Source organism: Tiliqua scincoides, chromosome 3, assembly GCF_035046505.1.
Source record: "Tiliqua scincoides isolate rTilSci1 chromosome 3, rTilSci1.hap2, whole genome shotgun sequence".
Taxonomy (NCBI): domain Eukaryota; kingdom Metazoa; phylum Chordata; class Lepidosauria; order Squamata; family Scincidae; genus Tiliqua; species Tiliqua scincoides.
In genome coordinates, this window is record NC_089823.1 from 21,054,545 (window position 1) to 21,076,268 (window position 21,724).

Consider the following 21,724-nt stretch of genomic DNA (forward strand, 5'->3'; position numbering starts at 1 on the left):
TTTCATACTAAAAACTCATAAAAATCTGTTGTGTAGTCTTGAAATGCTGGACAATTGCTACAGATGAAGCTGGTAATAACAGTTGCCTGGGCATTAAGTTAAACTACCCTACCATCTGATTGTTGAATCTAGCATTGCAATGCAATTAAAGCAAAATGGTAAGTAGCAGCAACACTCACTTGCTCAGGGGCAACCTTGGCTGCTTTCCCAGAAACTATATTTGACATTTCTAGAGGGGCCTTTTTGTTCTATTGCAATGTTGTAAAGTCTAAACATTCAGAGTAAAAACGGTAAAACCCTAAACCATGATTACCGTCACAAACTTTCTTTGCTGGTCCAACGGAGTAACTGGTTTATATAGCACTGGAATTTCTCCCATTTGTTTTGGCGAGGTATATGGAAGAACATTTGATTCTAGGCTTCCGCCCCACTTTCTGTTTAATTGTTGAAATAAATCTTCCACACCAATTGTAAGGCATCAGGGGGCTTGAACCCAGGAATCTGTAGCAAGCCCCTAGCACTTTACATCCTGCAAAATGGGGGGCAGCTCTAAGGCAGAGGGAGCTGTTGACATTAGTTTTGTTGGCTACCATATAACGGCCAAAGAAGGTACTGAAATTCATCAGCCCAGAGGGACCACATAAACTTGGGTGCCATGAGGGGCCTGACTGGCCTTATTTAACCTCTACTTCAAACATGGTTCCTCAGTTTGCAAACTTTCTGCAATGGCTGGACTCCAAATTCTTTACCTTGGTTCATCTTCCTTCCCATCTCTTCTGCTGAAGTGCCACCTATCTGTGTGATCGTGAGTATGTGCTTGTATTTGATTTCTCTGACCACTGCTTGCTACTCTAGACTTTGGTTTAATGCTGTACCTGGCCTTCACACCAGCCTGCAGGATCATAACAGTACTAAACATTTGCATCCATAGGTGTCAGGAAATGTACACCTATGTCAGCGCGTGGTCGGTCTGTGGAACTCCTTGCCACAGGATGTGGTGCTGGCGTCTAGCCTAGACGCCTTTAAAAGGGGATTGGACGAGTTTCTGGAGGAAAAATCCATTATGGGGTACAAGCCATGATGTGTATGCGCAACCTCCTGATTTGAGGAATGGGTTAAGTCAGAATGCCAGATGTAGGGGAGAGCACCAGGATGAGGTCTCTTGTTATCTGGTGTGCTCCCTGGGGCATTTGGTGGGCCGCTGTGAGATACAGGAAGCTGGACTAGATGGGCCTATGGCCTGATCCAGTGGGGCTGTTCTTATGTTATGTTCTTATGTACACTTGACCTCCATCTGGCTGATGCGAAAGTAAGAGCAAGAATGGCACTCAACCCTAAAGTCCCCACTTGTCCCCTCTTTTATCCACCAAAGCTAGTGGTAGAGCCCCAAGTGAGCTTCAGAGATTGAGCTGGGGAGGGAATAATAGCACTCTAGTTCCTCTTCCACCACTCAAGAGCACCTTCTCTGAGTCCTGCTAGTCTCCTGTGCCCTGGAGAGGCCAACAGCCAGCCCACCCTCTCAAGTAGCTCATTCGTCCTCCTCCTCATTGAATCCTTTCTGAAGTTGTGTTGCTCCCTGTCTTCCCTGCTTCTTTCTCTCCCATCCCTTTACCTGTCCCTCTCTCTTGTTCCCTTGCCAGTTGTCAGAAGGAAAGCACCTCCCATTGTGTACTGTTGTGCTGGGAGGCTATCATGAAGTTGTGCGCTAACCTGGGGCAGCTTAAACTGACCTGAGAGCCTCCCTCAATGAGACCCTACCCTTAGTGCCAGCAGTAGCCGAGTGCAAGAATGTAAAAGCCTCCTTGGGAGAACCCTCTTTGGCTCAGATGGTGTTGTCAAATGCCTGAGTAAGGCAACAAAGGTGGTCACTGTTTGCCTGCAGCAGTGCAGGCTCCCAGGAGTGATTGGTGAGTCCAAGATTGGACAGTCCTCTAGCTGAGAACTCCTAGCAGTAGATTCCAGCTTTCCCCCTTTCCACTTTTGTGGTAGCTTGCCAGAGGCAGAAATTGCTAGCCATCAACACTATCATGCAGACGGACAGGGTGGCATAGCATTGGCCAGGTTAGATAACACAGGGGGCTGGTATTTTTTCACCTGGTCCTCTAAAGCTGCTCACTCTTGCAATGCTAGGCAAGGTATCAGGATCTGACATGAAGCTGAGTGGGGTCTGACACCCCTATGTTCTTTTAGTAGAATTATCTAATTTTTTTTTTAAGTGGGTGTTTGCAGGGCAGGAAAATGATGGAGAATCTGAATTGGCATGGCGTAGTTGAACTCTTTGATTGCAGGAAAATGTATGGAAAATGAAATGGGACACACTGGAGATGGAGGGGAGTTACAGTGTTGTGTGTGTGTGTGTGTGTGTGTGTGTGTGTGTGTGTGTGTGTGTGTTCCATACCACTCCTTAAGCACCAAGGAAAAGTGCCTTGTTGGTGTGAAAGACAATTGTAAAGTCAAATTGATGATTAGCAACATAGAAGGTGCTTTTGTCAAAATTACTCTGAGGCTTTCAAGGAAAATAAGCATTTATAAGCAGGAGGTCATTTAAAATCTTTTTCATTTTTTAATGAAATGTTCTTAGCACATAAGAAAGGTGAAACGAAACAATGACAGGCTTTCTTCCTTCTGCCCAAATAAATATTTCTTGTTATTATTGTGAAGAGTATATTGAAAGAAGCCAAGCGTAGTAAATAATAAAATAACAACCAATTAAAAACAATAAAGAAATATTGGTCCTGGCAAAAATAAATTGAGAATATTACCCACAGATGAATGACTTAGAACAAAGCTAGTTATACTGTTATAAAATTCTGATTTACCATACTATAATGGTTGATTTTATGCAGTGTGAACATTTGTGTCATTTTGCCCAAGCACCATTACTAGAATAACGTGCAAGTCTGGAGGAACCTCCTTTAAAACCTCAACTCTGTTTTAATTCAAACGCTGGAATTACTGAAATAGAGTTGCAGCAGGGAGAACTTTTACCCAATGTCACTTGCTGCTGATGTTCAGATGCAGTGAGATGAATATTCATTAAATTACAGTGTAATGCATTTTCTCGTGTGAGCAAATCCACTACTTCCTTTTATATTTGTAGTCTTTAATTTTCATTTTACCATGAAGGTGTGCCAGAACTCGTTCTCAGTTATTGCGGGGTGGGGGTGGGAAAGAAGGTACAAATAAGGGTCTTAAACAAAAGCTGCTTTCCCCATCAAAATGATGCCAGGACTCCAGTTTCTTACCACCTCCCATAGGCTATTTTACTTTTAAAAAAGATGGTTTTAATAAGTTGTGTCACAAGTATGTGATGAACTGGAAGCTTAATGGAAAGAGACAGACATTGTAAAGTACTGATGCATCATGATGGGCCACGCTGGAGGATGCACCCTCCCCTTGATCCTTCTTCTTTATCCATTCAGTCGAGTCCAACTCTTGGGGACTTTATAGGTGAGAGCTCTTCATGCTGCCCTGTCAAGCACAGCTTCTTCCGGTTGTTCATTTTCAAACTGGTTGTACCAATTTGGTATGACTTTATACAGATTAGGCTACCCTTTTTTGTCATTGGCACCATCAGTTGTTGGGCTTCCCCTAGATTTTCCTCCAATAACATCATAAAATCCCTGAGTACTAAACACTAGCCTTTGCTCTTCTTTAATAACTACCATCCAGCCTGGATGGTCCGCTGTTGGTATCCACATCTGAGTCACCCCTTGATCCAGCACATCACAAAAGGGGGAGTGTGAATGTGCTCTGCTCCTCCTGCACATCTAGAGTTCTGGCCCCATATCCGTAAACTCCTGCTGATAGTTATGGGCACAGAATATCTGTACATGGCCTATGTGTGTGGGTGGTCAATGACAGGTAATCAGGTGGGGGGATCTACAGTCTAAACTTCCCAAGATACATTGTTTCCTTATACATAACAATAATGAACCCCTGCTAATTGGGTAAGAGGCACTTTTTCAAGTGGGTGCTCCTTTTTTTTTTTAGCAGGGGGAGAGTAACTGGCCCACCTCACCCCAGCACTGTCTGTTCTAGTGGCTGTCTGCTGGTATTCCTTGGCATCTTTTTAGATTGTGAGCCCTTTTGGGACAGGGAGCCATTTAGTTATTTGATTTTTCTCTGTAAACCGCTTTGTGAACGTTCAGTTGAAAAGCGGTATATAAATACTGTTAATTAATTAAATTAAATTAATGAAATGAAAATTGTCATGCTACTAATTTCTTCTGTTTTCTTTATTTTTATGATGTTTTTGTCTGCATTTCTATTTCAAAGTACACAAGCAGGATACAGTAACCACAACAGTTAAAATGACAAACAAAATAAGGCATAGCAGACTAAAACTTAAGAAGAGCCCCTCTGGATCAGGCCAAAGGCCCATCTAGTCCAGCTTCCTGGATCTCACAGTGGCCCACCAGATGCCTCAGGGAGCACACAAGACCACAAGAGACCTGCATCCTGGTGCCCTCCCTTGCATCTGGCATTCAGAGGTAGCCAGAATGGCTAGCTTGAGGAAAAGCCTACTTCTAAAACCAAAACCAGGATGTTGCACATATCCATCATAGCTTGTAACCTTTGATGAACATTTCCTCCAGAAATTTGTCCCCTTTTAAAAGCATCCAGGCTGGATGCCATCGCCATATCCTGTGGCAAGAAGTTCCACAGACTGATTGCACGCTGGGTAAAGAAATATTTTCTTTTGTCTGTCATTATGCTGTCATTATGTCAAAACAACATTAAACAGTTCTTTCTAAAAGATACAGGACAATGGTTCCCTAACTTTTTCAGCACCGAGACCCACATATTAATACGACACTCTATTGGGACCCACCTAGGTTTAGCAGACTTTTTAAAAAAAGAGATCTATAAAGAAATAACATTTATATATTTATTATAAGCAATAATAAGCAGAAAAAAGATGCTCAAATATTTATCTCCCTGCATGCAGACATGCTTGCAAACTGGAGGACCTGAGCTCTTTGCAGGGTAATTAGCAGCTACAGTATCTGATTTTTGAATAACCTCAGGGCTTGAGGTATTTAAGGTCCAGTCTTATCTAACTTTCCAGCGCTGATGCAGCTGTGCCAACAGGTTGTATGCTGCATCCTGTGGTGGGGGAATAGTCATCAAGGTCTCCTCAAGATAAAGGAATGTTTGTTCCCTTACCTCGGGTCTGCATTGTGGTTGCCCTGGCTCTGGAAAGTTGGATAGGATTGGGCTCTTAGTTACCTTTCCAGCACCCTTAGGCGGCCCACCAAAAATCAGGTTGAAACCCACCAGTGGTCCCAATCCACAGTTTGGGAACTACTATCAGAATAAAAGGGACTTCACCTGGCATCTGAAGGATAATAATTAGAGGTGTTCATTTCTGGTAAGAGAGGGTTACAGCCTGAGTCTTACTCCATGCAGTGGGCTTACTTCTGAGTAAAATAAGTAACACCATTTTCAAACACTTCTAATAATAATGTAGGTGCCGGGCAAGCCTCCTTGGAAAGAGAATTCCACAAGTGCAGTGTTGCAACTAGGAAGTCCCACTACCTTGTATGTTGATGTGAATGGCTGCTGTTCAGTACCTCCTTCTGAGGTTTCACTGGGTGTTATCCATGCATTTTCAAGCCTATGTCTGCTACTGTAAAGGCTATAAACTTTCCTTTTAAAAACTGGCTGAGGTTCTCAAGATGGACATGCACCCAATCTGTATTTTCCTTTATTTTTGTTGCACTTGCTCAGAATCTCAGAATGCATACACCTCTGATATATTGTATGTACAATTAAAACTACAGGTGCAACCTATTTATCCACAGATTTTTTATCTGAGGATTTGTCTCAACCCTAATGGTGGGGGGAATTGAAAGTCGCACACACCTTTGTCCTTCTCACTCCAGGCAGCCCAAAACACTGCAAAACGGCTCCGCCTGGCACAGGCAGGGAAATAGCCCTGGAAGAGGTTCCCCTTGGAAAGGAACAGTAAGCCCCTGAGCCAGGCTGAAAAGGGGAAAAGGCTGAAAAGGGGAAGGGGGGGGAACCTCTGTAGCTAGAACAGGTGCAGCAAGGTGGAGCACGTTCGTTCTCTCTCTCTCTCTCTCTCTCTTTCTCTCTCTCTCTCTCACACACACACACACACACACACACACACACACACACACAGGTTTGGTACAGGGGACAGGATTGCTTTAAGAAACTCAGGGAAAGTTTGCTGAATTCCCACCCCCCCCCCCTTCAGCCTGAGATGGTGCAGGCTCTCCGTGCTCTAGCCTACAGAAACAAAACAGCCCAGCAAGCAAGTCTTCCCAGCAAGCCAAAGCATGAGATTTAGGCTACAATCCGATCCACACTTTCCTGGGAGTAAGTCCCATTGACTAGAATGGGACTTACTTCTGAGTAGGCAAGCATAGGACTGGGCTCTCAGGCTACAATCCAATGCACACTTTCCTGGGAGTAAGTCGCATTGACTAGAATGAGACTTACTTCTGAGTAGGCAAGCATAGGATGGGGCTCTCAGGCTACAATCCGATCCACACTTTCCTTGGAGTAAGCCCCATTGACTACAATGGGGCTTACTTCTGAGTAGAAATGCATAGGACTGGACTCTTAAAAGCTCAGCATCCCACCTGTGAAAGAAGCGGGACAGCTGGCAAGGGGGGAGGGCTGAGTACTGATGGGGGAGGGGAGGGGATTGATAACAGCTGCTTTAGTTTCCTTCCAGCCCTAAGCGTCAGGCTGCATATGTGCGTAACTCTGTGGAATTTAGCACAACAAGTTTTTTTCTTAATCTTGACAAGGAAGGGAATGGAACTCATGTGCATAAATAGGCTCCACCTGTATTTTATTAATTATATTGTTTTGATTCCTTGGTGGCAGTAGGCTTTTGCAGGGGAACTTTGTCTCAGTCCATGTGAAGGATTTTCTTTTGTTTTTACTCCTTGTGGTTTCTTCAGTACACGGAGAAGAGATTTAAGGTGGATTTGATATTCAAACACCCTTCAGATGTATTACACCATGCATAACTTTGCATAAGGCAAATCTTAATAAAATTGCAACTTGCACATCTCTCTTTAAAACATTATATTTAAACATTACTACAGTCCAGCCACTGGAATTACTGATATATAAAGGGATTTACACCGAGGATCATTTTTACCCCAGCTTCTGTCATTGTTTAAGTTGTGTTTAAAATGCAGAAAGGCTATTTCATTTCAGTTCTCATTACTTCCAGATGCCTCAGTATGCAATTGGGTGGCTGTTTTCCCAACTAAAATGTTCTTTGACAAATGGAAATAGGCTCCAGTATTTCTTATGCAACCCAGTGCAAGCTTGGTGGATTGAAAAGGTTGGGGAATAGAGAAGGGAGAGAGAAATTGACAGATTGATTATCTGGTAGAGAGAAAGCTGCAGCTTTCCCCAAATAAAAACATAGCACATTCTTAACACTGTTAGAAAAATTCCAGATTGAAAAATAATGCAGGGAAAAAGTAATAATCATAGATTTGTGTCCCTGTCAAAGCTTTTTATGGCATGTAGCAGCAGTCGCTTAGGAGAGCTACAAGCTCTTCTTCTTTTTCCTAGCATGTTGCCTGTGAACTGGTGTTTTGCAAACCCATCTTACCCCCCCCCCCCAATAAGTCATACACCTGGTAATTTATGTTGCATTTCAGTGCTGAAGCAGCTGTATGTGTGTGTGTTTGTGTAGGGTGCAAGGAGGGGAATAATTGAGCTAAAATTAGAGAGGAGTCAGGATGGCTAATAAATTTCATTCATCCCCCCTCTCAGTACTGGGTTGTTTTGTTTATGGGATGTTTGTGATGGTTGTAGATTCCTTTGATTGATTCCCAGGGGACCTCATAGTATTCTGTAGAGCTGCCTTCTGTGTGGAAGGAGCAAGTAGCTATGTGTGTGAGGGGGGCACTATTATAAATGTGTTTGCGGCACAGTTTCTGTGCCCTTCTTACCTGCCCTGTCAGTCTTTTTCATACAGTAGCGATCAGTGCATTCATTGTGGTTTAGTTTTCACTGAAGAAGTCCACCTGAGTCTCAGTTTTATGGATTCTGTCTTAGAGTCCAATCCTAAAGGCAGTGGTGCCACCAGGTGCAGCAGTGCCAAAGTGGCTTACCACTGCATCCTGTGGCACTGCTGCCACTGCCAGGGGTCTCCTTGGGGGGAACGGACTTTTGTCCTCTTCACCCGGGGAAAGCCCCAAGCCCCGCAATGGGGCTTCTCAAGTCTGTGCTGGCTATTTTGAGAGATTCCATGTCAGGCTGGAAGGCCAAACACGGAGTTCAGGATCCTGTGGAGAGGTCTGCCTGTTCCGCTCCCTCTTGTCTTGCTTCTTCGCCCAGCCCATCCCTCTTGCTGCAGAATGCTTCCCTCCTGCCCACCAAGCCCTCACCGCTGCTCAAAGCTCTTAACTAGCTCCAGGCAATGTGCAGCTGGTGCCGATTGGCACTGGGCTGGTTCCAGTGCTGACTCGGCGTAGGGTGTCATGGGCGTGCACATTTGCCATGCCCATTACTGGTGTTACGTTCGTACCTCCAGCACTGAAGACCTCAGGATTGTGCTCTTAATCTGCATGTGGCGGTTTACATGATGGACGTTCCCTCACAAAATGTTCTTAATCATAGAAAGTGAGTGAGATGGGGAGACATCTAGGCTAGAAACCTTCTTCATTCCGAGCGGCACAGGGGCTGGGAGAGGGTGGTGGGAGAGCGTTCAGGATGCAGGAAGGGGGCGTTTAAAGGCTTGAGGAGGACAGAATGGGGGGTGGGATAGAACCAGGAGAGGGGCAGGATTGGCGGAGGCTTCCCCCCCATATCCTAACCTCTGTCCTGGGCCTCCTGGCATTATACTGGGCCATTCGGACTTCACCAGCTATGTAGCTGCCAGAGATCCAAGTAGCCCAAAAGGGCTGGCTGGGGCATTACTTGGGGGAGGGGAAAATATCCCTTTAGCCTGAGAAGTCCTCCAGCTGCCTCCAAACCTGCCTCCAAACCTGCACTGGATACAGTGCAGGCCATGCACTGGTCTGGCTGCCCAACACAGGTTAGGATTGGGCTCTCAGTCATGTAAGCCTTCATCTTTGGTCTGAGGTAGTGCAATCGAGACTCAGCTTTACAGCCTCAGTGAAAATTAGGCCCAAATTAATAATGTTGTTTTGTATGCTGAACCTACAAAAGCTGGTCATCTAGAAGCATCAGGGCTACCTGTCTCTGAGGCCAGCACAGCATCTATTCTTGGAGAGGGTTTAAACATGCAGATGTGCGTTCCTGCACTTCTAAGCTATTGAACCTATCATTCTAAACTTTTATTTTTTAATGAGATTTTTTACAGTAATAAAACCATGAACTTTCAGTCACTGATCGTGATAATGAAGATTAAAAAGAGAGCTTTGTCTCAGCAGTTTGGTTCTCGCTGCATTTGAAATTTGTTCTTATTAAATACAGTGTGCCTCAGTATTCATGGGAGATCCTTTCTAGGACCTCCTGCAGATACTAAAAACCATGGATGATGAAATCCATGAGTCTCGGGTCCTCTAATCCTCCAGAGGCAATGGAAGCTGTGCTCCTGTTGCCTCTGGAGGATTAGAGGGCCCGAGATCCATGGATTTCTCCCGGCATGGTCTCCACGGAGCCCCCCAAACACCCTCTGGAGTCTAGAGCTGTAATTGGCTGCCTCTGGAGGGTTCATGTCAGGTCGACACCCACTGCTTTGGAACCCACAGATTCCAAAGGATTCAGGAACTCTGAGGTTCCTGAATCCGTGGATACAGCAGACCCACTGTACTTAATACTGTCTTGCAATATTTAGAATGGGAGGCTGGACTATAGAGGATCTTCCTCCACATAGATTGTGAATACAGGCATGCCCCATTCTAGAATCCCCACAGATACCTCTGGGGCTTCCCTGGCCCTCATAATGCCTTTTAAAGGCATAAAAAGTCACTTCTGGTTTTGCCGGAAAACTGGAGGTGACATTTTTCTGCTTGAAATCTTCATTCTGAGCCCTGCAGAGGCCACAAGAAGATGCATGTGGATTTTGCAGGGCTCAGAAAAGCAGCTCCCTCGCCTCTAGGGAGGCACAGGATTCCCCCACGAATCCTTGGATAAATGGAACCGCAGATGCAGGATCTACTGATACAGGAGGCCCCCCCATATATTCCCTGGGTGGGGGAGAGGACATTCTCATGGAAATTATCATGGAAAAGCTAACACAAAAAAGGTTAATTTTTGTGTTAGCTTTTCCATGATAATTTCATCCCACACATTCTAAAATACCAAGCTGTCTCCCCCACCCATTTTTGGAATTATTTTTTATGACAACCCTTTACCAACCCACATACACCTTTCTTAAGCAGGTCTTTGAGATGACATGAACAAGTAGCAGTTGAAATGTGATTCAATTTCCAGGCGACATTCTGTTGGGAAATCTAAACCTTACAGACATTCACATTAAGTTGTCTTTATTTTCAGCTGTCACTGAATCTCTATACCATTTATTTGAATTCAACAATAGAAGCAAAATGATAAAAGATAACATTTCAGATTGAATTTTTGTGCCTTTGATTATTATTCTAGTTTGGAAGTTTAGCTATTTCCCACTTCTTACCGTACAGAGTCACCATGCAAAGAAATTGGAATTTATTGCAAGAGTCCAGATTAACAATGAGATTTGCTAGAGGTGTGTATATTTAAAATTGTACGTTCCATACAATTCATCTGACTTTTAGAGAATTCACTTGAGCACTATAAATGCTCAGTTGTTGCCTGGGATACTATCATGTCTTCTTTCTGCAAAGGAAAGTTGCTTTTTTGGGGTGGGGGAAGGTTTTAATGCTTTTTTTTCTTAAAAGGGAAAGTTTGTGTTCAGTTTTCCAGTTCTTTAGAACTGTTTGTTAGCCAATAATGTCTGCATTTGCACAAATAGTTTAGCCTGGATAAGGCAGGAAATGATTCAGAATTTATAAAAGCTAGCTGAATAGATTGAAGACATCTCATTTAAACCTATCTATGAGATCACACTTATCAAAAGAAACCAAGCCTTATCATTCTTATGAATGCTATCGTACTCTACTGAGCACATTCAAATTCTGTCCTAGACTCAGTTGGGAAGTATTAAGGTCTTGTGCTCCTGCCCTGCCTGCATTCCCAGCGTTGCATTCCATTGGACTAAGCATAGTTCCAACCTGAAACAAAGGTTGCCAACCTCTTCTGGTTTAACAGTGGCAGGGATGTACCAGCGCTCTTGGGAACTGGGGCAGAGTCGCCCGTGGAAAACTAAGAGTGACACCATGATGTCACGCACCAGTATGACATCATGGTCATTTCCTGTTCTCCCCAAAAGAGAAGGCAGTGACTTTGCAAGGTGCCCTCCACCTCCATCTTCGGAGCCTCCAGAGGAGAAGGAAGGTGGTGACAGGCACATTGCAAATCTTAAAAAAGCAGCAGTGGGGGCGATCAGATTGGAAGCATAGACTAGATTGGAAGCACAGTGCAGTGGCAGCTTTGCAATGTGTCCAACCACCCGCTTCCTCCTCCTCTGGAGACGCAGAGCCTCTAGAGGAGGAAGAGGAAGGGGACAGGCACACTGCAAAGTCACTGCCTCCATGTGTTTCTTCCTGATGACAAAGAAGCCACTCGGCCCAGCTCTGAGCAGCCACTGCTTCACTTACCCTTTTCTGGAATGCTCTTCTGACAGATGTGCCAGAAGGGGGTGTTCGAAGAAGCAGCCACTCAGCTCTGGGTTGAATGGCTTCCTCAACAAACAGAAAGACGTGGTAGCTGCTATCTTGGTTGGTCTACCATGGACACTCCCATGTGACATTTCCAGGTGGAAACCAGGGTGCCCCACGCCCCCACTAGGTACACTACTGAACAGTGATTGTGTCCACTAGATCATTCACCACTGTCTGATGGGTCAGGTCACACAAGCAATGCTGATACTGCTTTCTGTTGTTGCCTATGATTTTTTTAGAAGAGAAAAATGAACAAAAGGGATGGGGGAAAGGGGGGTGTATTATGGACTAACATGTTACATGGGAGATCTATGAATGGATCTCTCAGTGTAATTTATTTTTCCTCTTGGGAGTAGCTGCAGCCCCTTGATTTGGATGGCACAGGGGTATCCTGACACTTCTTTCCATGCTGGTTTCTTGATGGAAATTGCCTCTTCCCTGCAACTGCTCTTAGCTGTTGACAGGAAAATACATGCAGGCTCCTTTCATAGGCTAAGAGCATCTCCAGGGCAGCATTTGGATTGGATATGTGGCTTGGCAGAGAGGGTTATACCTGTCTATTCCAGTGCCAAATATGGGTCTCTTCCAGCTGATCTTGGAAGAAGAAAATAATGAAACATACCTCAGAAGAATAGTGACAGATCCTCCATGTACAATTTTGCTTGGGCCAAAGAACTGGTTCCATGTTGCAGACTGGGGTTAAAGGCAAGTTTGTGGACTACATTGTGGAGTATTGCACCTGTGTAGTTATTGTTCAGCATTCTGATTTGATATCTGTATAAAATGTTATTTTTATATTTTTAATATGTACAGGAATATTGAACATATGTCATTGAATTTCTATCCCACTCTTTCCTTAGGCCTCAAAAGTGCATAGAGTATAATTAAAATGCTTACAACGAAACACACAAGATACCCCCCCGTGGTCGTGCCTAGATCAGAAGGTGCTCTCAGTTATTAAGATTAAAAAAAGACAAGATGATCTCTGAGATGTGCAGAACCCAAAGTCTTCATGATTTTATGCATCAGCAAGTCCAGCCCTAACTAAATCCCTGTGTGGTGACATAGCGGTGCCGGCAGAGTTGCAGGCTACACAGCATCCCGTGGGAAATTTTCGGCTACTGGAGGTCTCCTCAGGATAAAGGGACATTTGTCCTCTTTCCTGAGGTAAGTCCCAGCAGCCACTATGGGTCAACTCAGACCTGCTTCACCAATATTGCTGTTGCAAGTCTGAGTTAATCCCTACAGGCAGATCAGGCCCAGGAAGGGAATTTGGATTCAGCGATGCTGCCTCCACCAAACCCGCCCCCTCCTGGGCTCAATCCACCCATCCTGCCCCATCTCCTCTCCATTCCACCCCTGCCTCCTCTCCCCCCCCCCCCCACTCCATTCCATCTCTTGTGCAGGACTTACTTGCTCCAGCGTACCTCCATTGCTCCACTGGCACACTCAGGAAGACTCTGGTCTTTCCGAAAACCAGCACTTTTATTTGTTCTTACAAGGTGCTAAGGAGATGCTACAGCACTGGCAGAATTCAAGACCCACCCCAGCAAATGCTCACAGTTGACAAAAAACAGCAGGGGGAAACTGTCTCTTGTTGTCTTTTTTTCTTCAAATTGAGGCCAATATTTACTCATTTTCTTTCAGTACAAGGTTTTGTTGGTGTGCTTGACAGATAGTTATGGGGAAGGGATATGAACAATAAAAAAGATCTTATATTGGCTGTCATTACTTTTCACTAAATTAATTTAAGATGTTTCAGTTGTATAATACTTGAAGTTTAATATGCAGCATTAATAACTGCAGCCTCAACAGCCCTTTGGTTTGATCACTTTTATCCACTTTGTCCTAAAATGTAATCTTCTAAGAGCTAAGAAGCCTTGCTTCCTATTTTTATGAAAAGGAGGACACAAGTCATCAATCACAGAGTGTATTTCATCTTGCTTGCTGTAGATAAGTTACACTCTTTACACAGTATAAGGATTTGTCAAGTATTCCTGTAATAAAGAGACAAATGAATGAGCAGCTAGGAAATGTAATATGCTTGCAGATGAAAAATTGGCATTTCATACACCGTACTGTGCTCTTCAGGGAGAACTTTAATACCTACATAGAAAGCAAGAAGAATTTGACCTTCTGGAAAAGTGTGGACGATCAACACGTTACACAGGAATTTCACATTATGCATCCCCTTTGTCTTTGGGACATATATGCATGGAGAACCAGTGTCTTAACCATGCCACCAACAGACATAGCTGCATCTTTCTGGTAGCTATTCATACTGTAGCTTCAAGAAGATGTCTCATGGCCTTCTCTAAATGAAGAGTGGTTTACTGCTGAAAGTGAAGGAACCCCTACCAAGAAACTGCAGCTGTGTCTCTGGAGGTCTCGTTTAATTTATTACATTTATATCTCACCTTTTTTCATGAAACTCTCCACGCTGTATGAAGGTAGTTTCTCAAGCAGGGATTATCAGAGCCAGATCTTCGTAGCTCTAGCGCTACTGTTGTATTATGTGCCCCCTTTGGGGCTTGTACTGCTAATGAGTACATTTATCTCTCTTTGAGTGAGTGGTAGAATGAAGTCAGGTGCAAGCATGTAATGCATCTCTCTCATCAGGTACAGGATTGCTGACCCAAATGGGGCCCAGGATTGACCATATCCACTGTTTTAGTGAACCAAAAATTCCCATTATATATCAGAGTTCATACTTGCCACATCATCCATGAGTTTTTGGATGTGTGAAATCATAATCTGAACATGTGTTGTCTGAACATTCAGAAGATCAGTTCACCGCTTGAAGATTTCCTGGTTTAGTACATTCAGCCATAACAAATTGTTGTGTGTGCTTAAATTTTATTTGCATGTGACCTTTTCATGATGATTAAATATCTTAAGGTAAAAGCATATGTATGTATGTGTAAATACACAGACACAGACACACAGAGAGAGAGAGAGAGAGAGAGGATGTTGCTGGAGTAGACTAAGTCAAGCCAGTGGCCCGTCTAGCTTAATATTACCAACACTGAATAGCAGTGGCTCCCAAACCTTTTCGGCTGGCCGCTCCCTTGACCTACAGAGCCATTGACTGTGGCTCCCTATTAGGGCAACAATCCTGCACATTGTATAGAGCAGTGGGTTTTTCATGAGGATTCTGCAGCTCCCTGAGGGAGCCACAGCTCACAGTTTGGGAACCACTGATTTTAAGGTATGGTTCTTTTCTAGTCTTACCTGGGGATGTCAAGATTAAACTTGACACTTCTTTACAAAACATGTGCTCTGCTATATATCAGGTGTATTTTATGCTCAGACAGGAATAAGAAGAAGCGTCTTATTTTTAAACTCAGACGAGACTAGAAATGTTCCTCATTTTTAGAATGTGTTTGTTTGCCTAGATTTCTGGTCTTTGGAAAGTCAGGAGCATCTCCTAAAATATTGGGACTAAACACTTTTTAGATGAAAAGAAAATTGAGCTTTATATAAGACCTAGTGATGTTCTGTGTGAGCCTGTTTGTGTATGGGCCAATATTCAAAAAGAATTGCATGAGCAGTTCCATGTGCTCACTGGGTCTGTATTTTTACTTCTCAAATAGCAGCATCTCCCCCAACTTTTGAAACAAAGTGCAGGTGGTGTTTTGTCATCTGGTATAGGAGTTTTGTTATTCAAAGAAAAATTCTACTGGGCAAGATTTGTTAGATTCATGCAAACTATCAACAATATTCCACTGGGTTGTGCAGCTCCCTTGAAGCAGTTGTTCTCAGGTATTGTCCATATTTCTTGATGGTTGTGTTAAACACCAAGAGAGGAAAACGGCAGCTTCTTCTACATTCTGTATTTTTTTTTTCTCCAAGGCAATGTAAGCAAAGTTGTAGAGAAGTTCAGTAAAGTTACATAAACCAATTTCCCCTGAGTACATTTTTCCCCAGTAGGCATATATTGAGCTCCTTGAACAAGGCTGATGTGTTAAAATGTTTGAACACAAGGGACTACTTTTGAGGATTACTTTCTGTACATGGACTGACAGCCATGACTGCTGTGAACCTGAATGTGATTAAAGTCTTTGTGAGATAAGGGAATGTAGACGCATCAAGTACATTTTGTATAATATGGGGGGCAGGATATTTAGGCTCTGTGTTCTTAATCTTTTGAAAGGAATTAATTGTTTTATTTGTTACGAACACTGCTACTATATTTATGTATCTTCAGTCTTTCTGAACCTCTTATGAGGTACAGAAGATGAGGTTTTGGCGCAATTTCAGTGCTTGCCCTGGGCGCCATTTTCCCTGGATATGCCACTGCTTTTCACTTCTTTATCTTATAAAATGAATCAGTCTCCTTCAAAAGCTTAGAGCTACTACCCTAAACACATTGACTTGAAGATATATCAAATCAGCATAAGTATTTTTATGGCCAGATTGTTAGCATCACAAAGGTTTTAAATGACAGGAAGAAAGTATTCTTTGAACTCATTATCAAACAGGATTGTACTAAATGTTAAGGTTTTTTTTTCTTGTGGGGGGGGGAACTGTGTTGAAGGGTTGGGCTGTATTTTCCATTGAATCAGATGGAACCTATGCATAGAATTGTTCTGGGGATATACCATACACCTTCTTAGCCATACACTCTGAAGAAAAATGCATACTTTGTAGTTGCTGCAGTACTTTGATTTTTATTTTTTTTAGAAAACACTAATAGACTTATGGCAAAATATTCAGAGGAAGTGGTTGCATAAGAAGATTTAATAACTAATTCCTGTAATTGTAGATTGCAAAGTTTCATCTTTGGTGTACTGTCTTTCTTTCTTTGCTTTCTTCGCTGTGTTTGGACTCTGTCCTGTGGCATCTCGCTTCCAGTTACTGCACCAGTGGAAAACAGCCTCCTCTCCCCTGCTTTTCAGTGGTAACCAGAAGCTCAATGATAAAAATAGTTGTGCTATTGTACTTCACACATTCGCCTCTACATAGAAAAAGGCGGCCAAGCAACCAATCTGCAAAGCTGCCCTCAGGCTTCTGGCTGTTTGTTTTCTCTGTGGGTTCTCTCCCCCCCATTGGTAGTTTGCAGTGGCATAGAATCCAGTTCTGACATTAGTGATAATTCTGAGTCACAGTTTACCATTGGCTTCCTGTTAGTTAGGAAAATATGTTCTTGCCTTCACTGTGGCTTTGTACTGCCTCTTTATAACAAACCTTGCTTCCCTTCTTTTCCTTATTCTACTCTTTCTCTGTGACCTTTTAAATACAGCAAGCTGCTTTCATTGGGGAGCAATAAGGGAGTCCTGCATGGATGTCTAAGCCATATTTTCTTTCTTGTCATCTTATGCGCTATGCAACTTCAAAGGTCAACTGCAGAGCTTTGCTGGGATAAGCACAAACTTATTGCTAAAGTTTGTGACATTGTGTTGTTTTTTTTAATTTAAAAAAAATAGAAGTGGTTAAAGGAGGTTGCTAAAAATACATTTTCATTTAAAAAAAGTTTTGTAAAATGTATCATGTAATTGAAAATGAATTTTCCAGCAGCAGCAGCAGCACCAGCAGCTTGACACTGAGCGGCCACTGGTGGAGTTCTGCCAATGGAGAGGCAGGAAAGGGGCAGGGCAGGACAAGGCAGAGCTGTTGGCTGCTAGATCCCAAACCCCTCAGAACTGGTGTAGCTTTGAGGAGTCTAGTTTTCAGGAACCATGTGATGGCTGGGAAAGCAAGGTTTTTTTCCCCCCTTACCCCTCTTGACTAGCTTCTTCTCCAGGATGGCACATAGGATGCAATGGACGCTACTCTGGTGGCCCTGCATCCTATGCACCATCACTGAATAGGATTGGGCCATTAAACATTTTGAAAATTATGGTAAGTGTTTTAAGACAAATATTCAGTCTGTAGCAGTAGACCTACTCTGTGATAAAAGCCTGCTTGAGAAAATTTTAAATTCTATGTAAGCCTTTTGTCCCGTCCATCCCCCCCCCTTTCCAATCTTCATGTATTTCTGCTTCATGGCAAAAATGCCATCAGCATCTATCTGTCACTCAGTCTACCTGCTTAAATATTTAATTCTCTGGTTTGCTTTTAATTATCTCTTTGGCTTCCTTTCAACCCAAAACAGAACTTCAGAACCATTGATTTGTGGGAAGAGGATTAAAAGATTTCATTTTTCTTTAAGTTGACAGAGAGGTCCCTTGTGCATCTGAGATTTTTGAGGTTGTGGGAAAGATTGTCTCCCCCCTCCCCCGCCTTCCCCATGTAAAAGCTGCATTTCAGACAACTTGAGAAAATATGATTGTCTCACTCTGACTTTTCTTTACTCAGGTTAAAGAGGAAGATGTAGTCTTTCTGTATCACAGTGGAAGTGATGATGATTTTGATCCAAGCACCCTTCCAGACCCTGATAAATATAGAGACTCTGACCAAGATAATGATTCAGAAGGCTTTGGGTAAGTGCATGCATTTTTTCTTTTTCTATTTTACACCTGTGAAAGAGCCACCAATGAAATTTATTTTTGCTTCACTTCACACAGATCAACACATGATCTAGCACTGTAGATTCAGATTAACAAATGTGTTAATACTTTAACTTTCAAGCTGGTATGCATCAGGTGCAGAAGCAGCACGAACCTGGCAAAGGGCAATTTGTATGCTATTATGTTTGACCTTTAAGGAGGTTGTAAAACCTGAACTGTGTACCCTGTGTGCCTCCTGCCCAGTTGCTGGCTGGTTTTGTTTATTTTGTTTTTTTGCAATGCAACTCAACCTGCTGGTTATAATGAATTTGGGACCAAGACTGGAAAAACACGGTTACTGTGGTATTCCAGTCATTAGATGCTGGGCTAAGCAGCATGGCTGAAGAATCTATATGGGGGGGTGTATCTGCAGACCTGTATCCATGGTTTCACTTATCTGTGGGTGTGGGGACCCCCGTGTACCCACTGGGGAAGCCTGTGCATTGTTCAGTGAAACTACGGGTACTGTCTAGTTCAGCGGCGTCCAAAGTTTTTGGCAGGAGGGCCACATGATCTCTCTGACACTGTGTTGGGGGCCGGGGGAAAAATAATTAATTTACATTTAAAATTTGAATAAATTTACATAAGTTTACATAAATGAATATATTAAAGATGAACTTACATGAATGAATGAAGGTCTTGCAATAACTCAAGGTCTATAAAAGGCCTTGCACAAAGCAAGGCTGGTCTTTCCTTTGCTGCCGCTACTGCATCACAGACATGAAACAACAAGCAGTGGAGGGAGCCCTCATCCCACAGCTCATGCAAGAGGTCAGACAGTCGCCCTCACGCTGAGAACAGTTGTATCGGGCCAGTGTGGGCGTCAACAAATCTCCAGAGGGCCAGGGGCCTCCCTGAGGGTCACAATGAAAGGCCTCGAGGGCCACGAGTGGCCCCGGGACCGGGGTTTGGCCACCCCTGGTCTAGATGTATATGAAAAATCTGCATGTTTTGCTGGATTAGGACCATTAGTTAATCCTTTAAGTTGGTACAAGATAGCAGTTGTGATCACTACAAGAACAACCCTTTGGTTTTTCTGTACTTCATTTAGAAGTTAACGCAGCTGTTTAGTACAGTCAGCCCAAAATTCCTCCAGTGTCCAGTACAGTACATGAAAGTCAATATGCTTTTCAGCTTAATTTTTGTTAAATTGGCCAACTTATATTGGAAATACTGTGCCATATTGTTGACTATATTCCCGCCACACTGTCCCTTACTGGAGGAAAGGTTTAAATTTGCCCTGCTTTGTTTCTCCATTGTGGGAGACTTGTAGTGCAGTTTCATGCTTTTGGTTCTGAGGTTTTGTGATTTCCGTGCCTGGTAGCAAGGAATTCTCACTCAACTGTGCAACGCTTCAGGAATTTGCTGCTGCTAAATGCCCACTAGGGTCTGCTGGCAAGCTTCAGGGCACAGCATAATCCCCTTTTAACTAGCCAGTCTATTGATTAACTGTATAATAGGAACGAAGTCTGCCTTGAGAGCCCACACTACCGATTTTATTGGGTTTCTTTTCTATGCTTCTTTATGAGATATAATTGGTTTGCACATTTCTTGCAGCGAGCCTGATAGCATCTAGTTGCTCAGTGTTGTCTGTGCAAGCCCAATCAGATACTTAGGAAGTCTAGTCTGATAGTTATTTCATGAATCTCATGATTTCTTTTTTCCACTGGTCAGCAAACAGGGAGATGAGATATAGTGTATAAAAAGGGATTATTGTGCATTCTTTGGATGCATTGAAAGCCCTGTCTTCTCAGTTGATCAGCAAACATACTTGCATCTCAAAATGACAGTTCTAGTTGCCAACCTTCTCCCCTTTCTACCTTCTCTTTCCCTTGTTTCTTCACTCAATGCTACTGTAGCCTTCTCTAACTCCCAATCTGGCTGGGAAAAATGAATAATACTACTTGTAGCCAAGTGCATGCCCTAGCAGAGGCAACACCAAGGGAGGGACATGACTCTTTATGCACATCTGTCAGTTCACTTGTGAAGGTGGTTTTGCAGCGTATTGACAGCACTGTAAGCCTCCCTTTTACATTGCATTTGTCTTCTCCCATAGTTTTTCTGAATAGCTATTTTGAGAAAGTAGTGGGGTATAGTAAATTTAATGTCTAAACTCCCCCCGCACTAGGGTGGCTTGCAAGCAAGCCCTGTTACCACAGATGCTACTTTCTAAATGCCTTCTTTCACCTCTTGACTGTCAAGGGGTGGGGGAAAAGGTGGCATCTAACAAGGGGCTGGATTTGGGATCTTGGTTGCTAATTTAATAGATATATTAGCTCATTCATTAGCTAATGAATGAACTGTTAATCAGCTAATTAATCAGTTCATTAGTTGATGAATACTTACATCTCAAAATAGAAATGATTTACAATAGACTTTGCTTCCGTGAAAAGATAGAACATTGTTAATAAAAAAAAGTTACAAAGAAGCTTTGTATTGATAAAAATACAAAATATGGTCTGTTAGAACTTTTTTTAAATAATTTTTTTAGCCCTATTTGGAACTGGTTTTTTTTCTGTACTAAATAAGGGAACCTGTATAATCCACAATTTTTAAATTTGCCTTTAAATTAAATTGCTTCACACCCCTCTGCTAGATAAGTAATTAAGGAATCCAAGCATGTAATGTAAGATGAATTGGGGTATATATAGCGACATTTATCAGATTTTGGTTTAAGGCTATCATAGTGTTGAATAGTTAATGAGATGAGGTGTTTGTGGTGGGGCAGGCAGGGCATAAAAAGAAGCGGCTGTTTGACCTAAAAATTCATTAAGCAGTCAAATCGAATTCTTATGTTTAATTCCTAACCATTTAGAAATAAAATTTCCCATGGAGCAAAGTTGGGATTGGACTTTCCGTTATCTTCCATTAATCTCTAATGTGTGGTTTCTCAAACTGGGACCCACTTGGTGGGTAATGATCTGATGTCCCATGGGTCCTGGCCTGGGCCATTCTACCCACACCTGTGTCCAATTGGCTCCAAATTGGAGTTCTCCAAATGCAATTGGAGGTTGCGCTGGGCCTCCACAAGCACTGGAAAGTCACTTCTGTTTGCTTTGTGAGGACTGCAGAGCTCTGGTGCTGGAGAAGGAGGTGAGCTTCACCGCCTCCACTGCATGCCAGGTGGGTTGCTGCAGGGGGAAGTTTGAAAACCCCTGTGCTAATGTACAGGACTATTTGTCTCAGTATGTACTCACTTTTAAATGTGTTCAGTGGGGAATAGGCCTTCAGATTTGTCAGTATTTTTGGGTAAATCTAGGTTTTTGTTCACCGTCACTAACTCCATCATTTTTAATTACAAGCAGTTCTATTCAGTGAATCCATCATTTAATGAATGCTGCATTTATGTCGCAGTCTGTTATCAGAAATTTTGTGACAAGCTACAGTTTCTGACAGGTGGTACCACAACTCTAGCCTTGGGGATCTGGCAAAACTTGTCAGAGCTGGCCCTCTTCAGTTTTGTCTAGCCCAGAGTTTCTCAAGCTGTTGGTCAGAACTCACTATGTG

The 21,724-nt window shown here is 43.0% G+C and overlaps 1 protein-coding gene across 1 annotated transcript in view; it reads left to right on the forward strand.

The window, feature by feature from the left end:
- The window catches only part of DDX10 (DEAD-box helicase 10), a 211,051-nt gene that overhangs the window by 172,994 nt on the left and 16,333 nt on the right, over positions 1–21,724 (forward strand). The window contains exon 17 of the mRNA XM_066620001.1: positions 18,027–18,151. Coding sequence (XP_066476098.1) covers positions 18,027–18,151 — 125 coding nt within the window. The remainder of the gene's footprint in view (positions 1–18,026; positions 18,152–21,724) is intronic.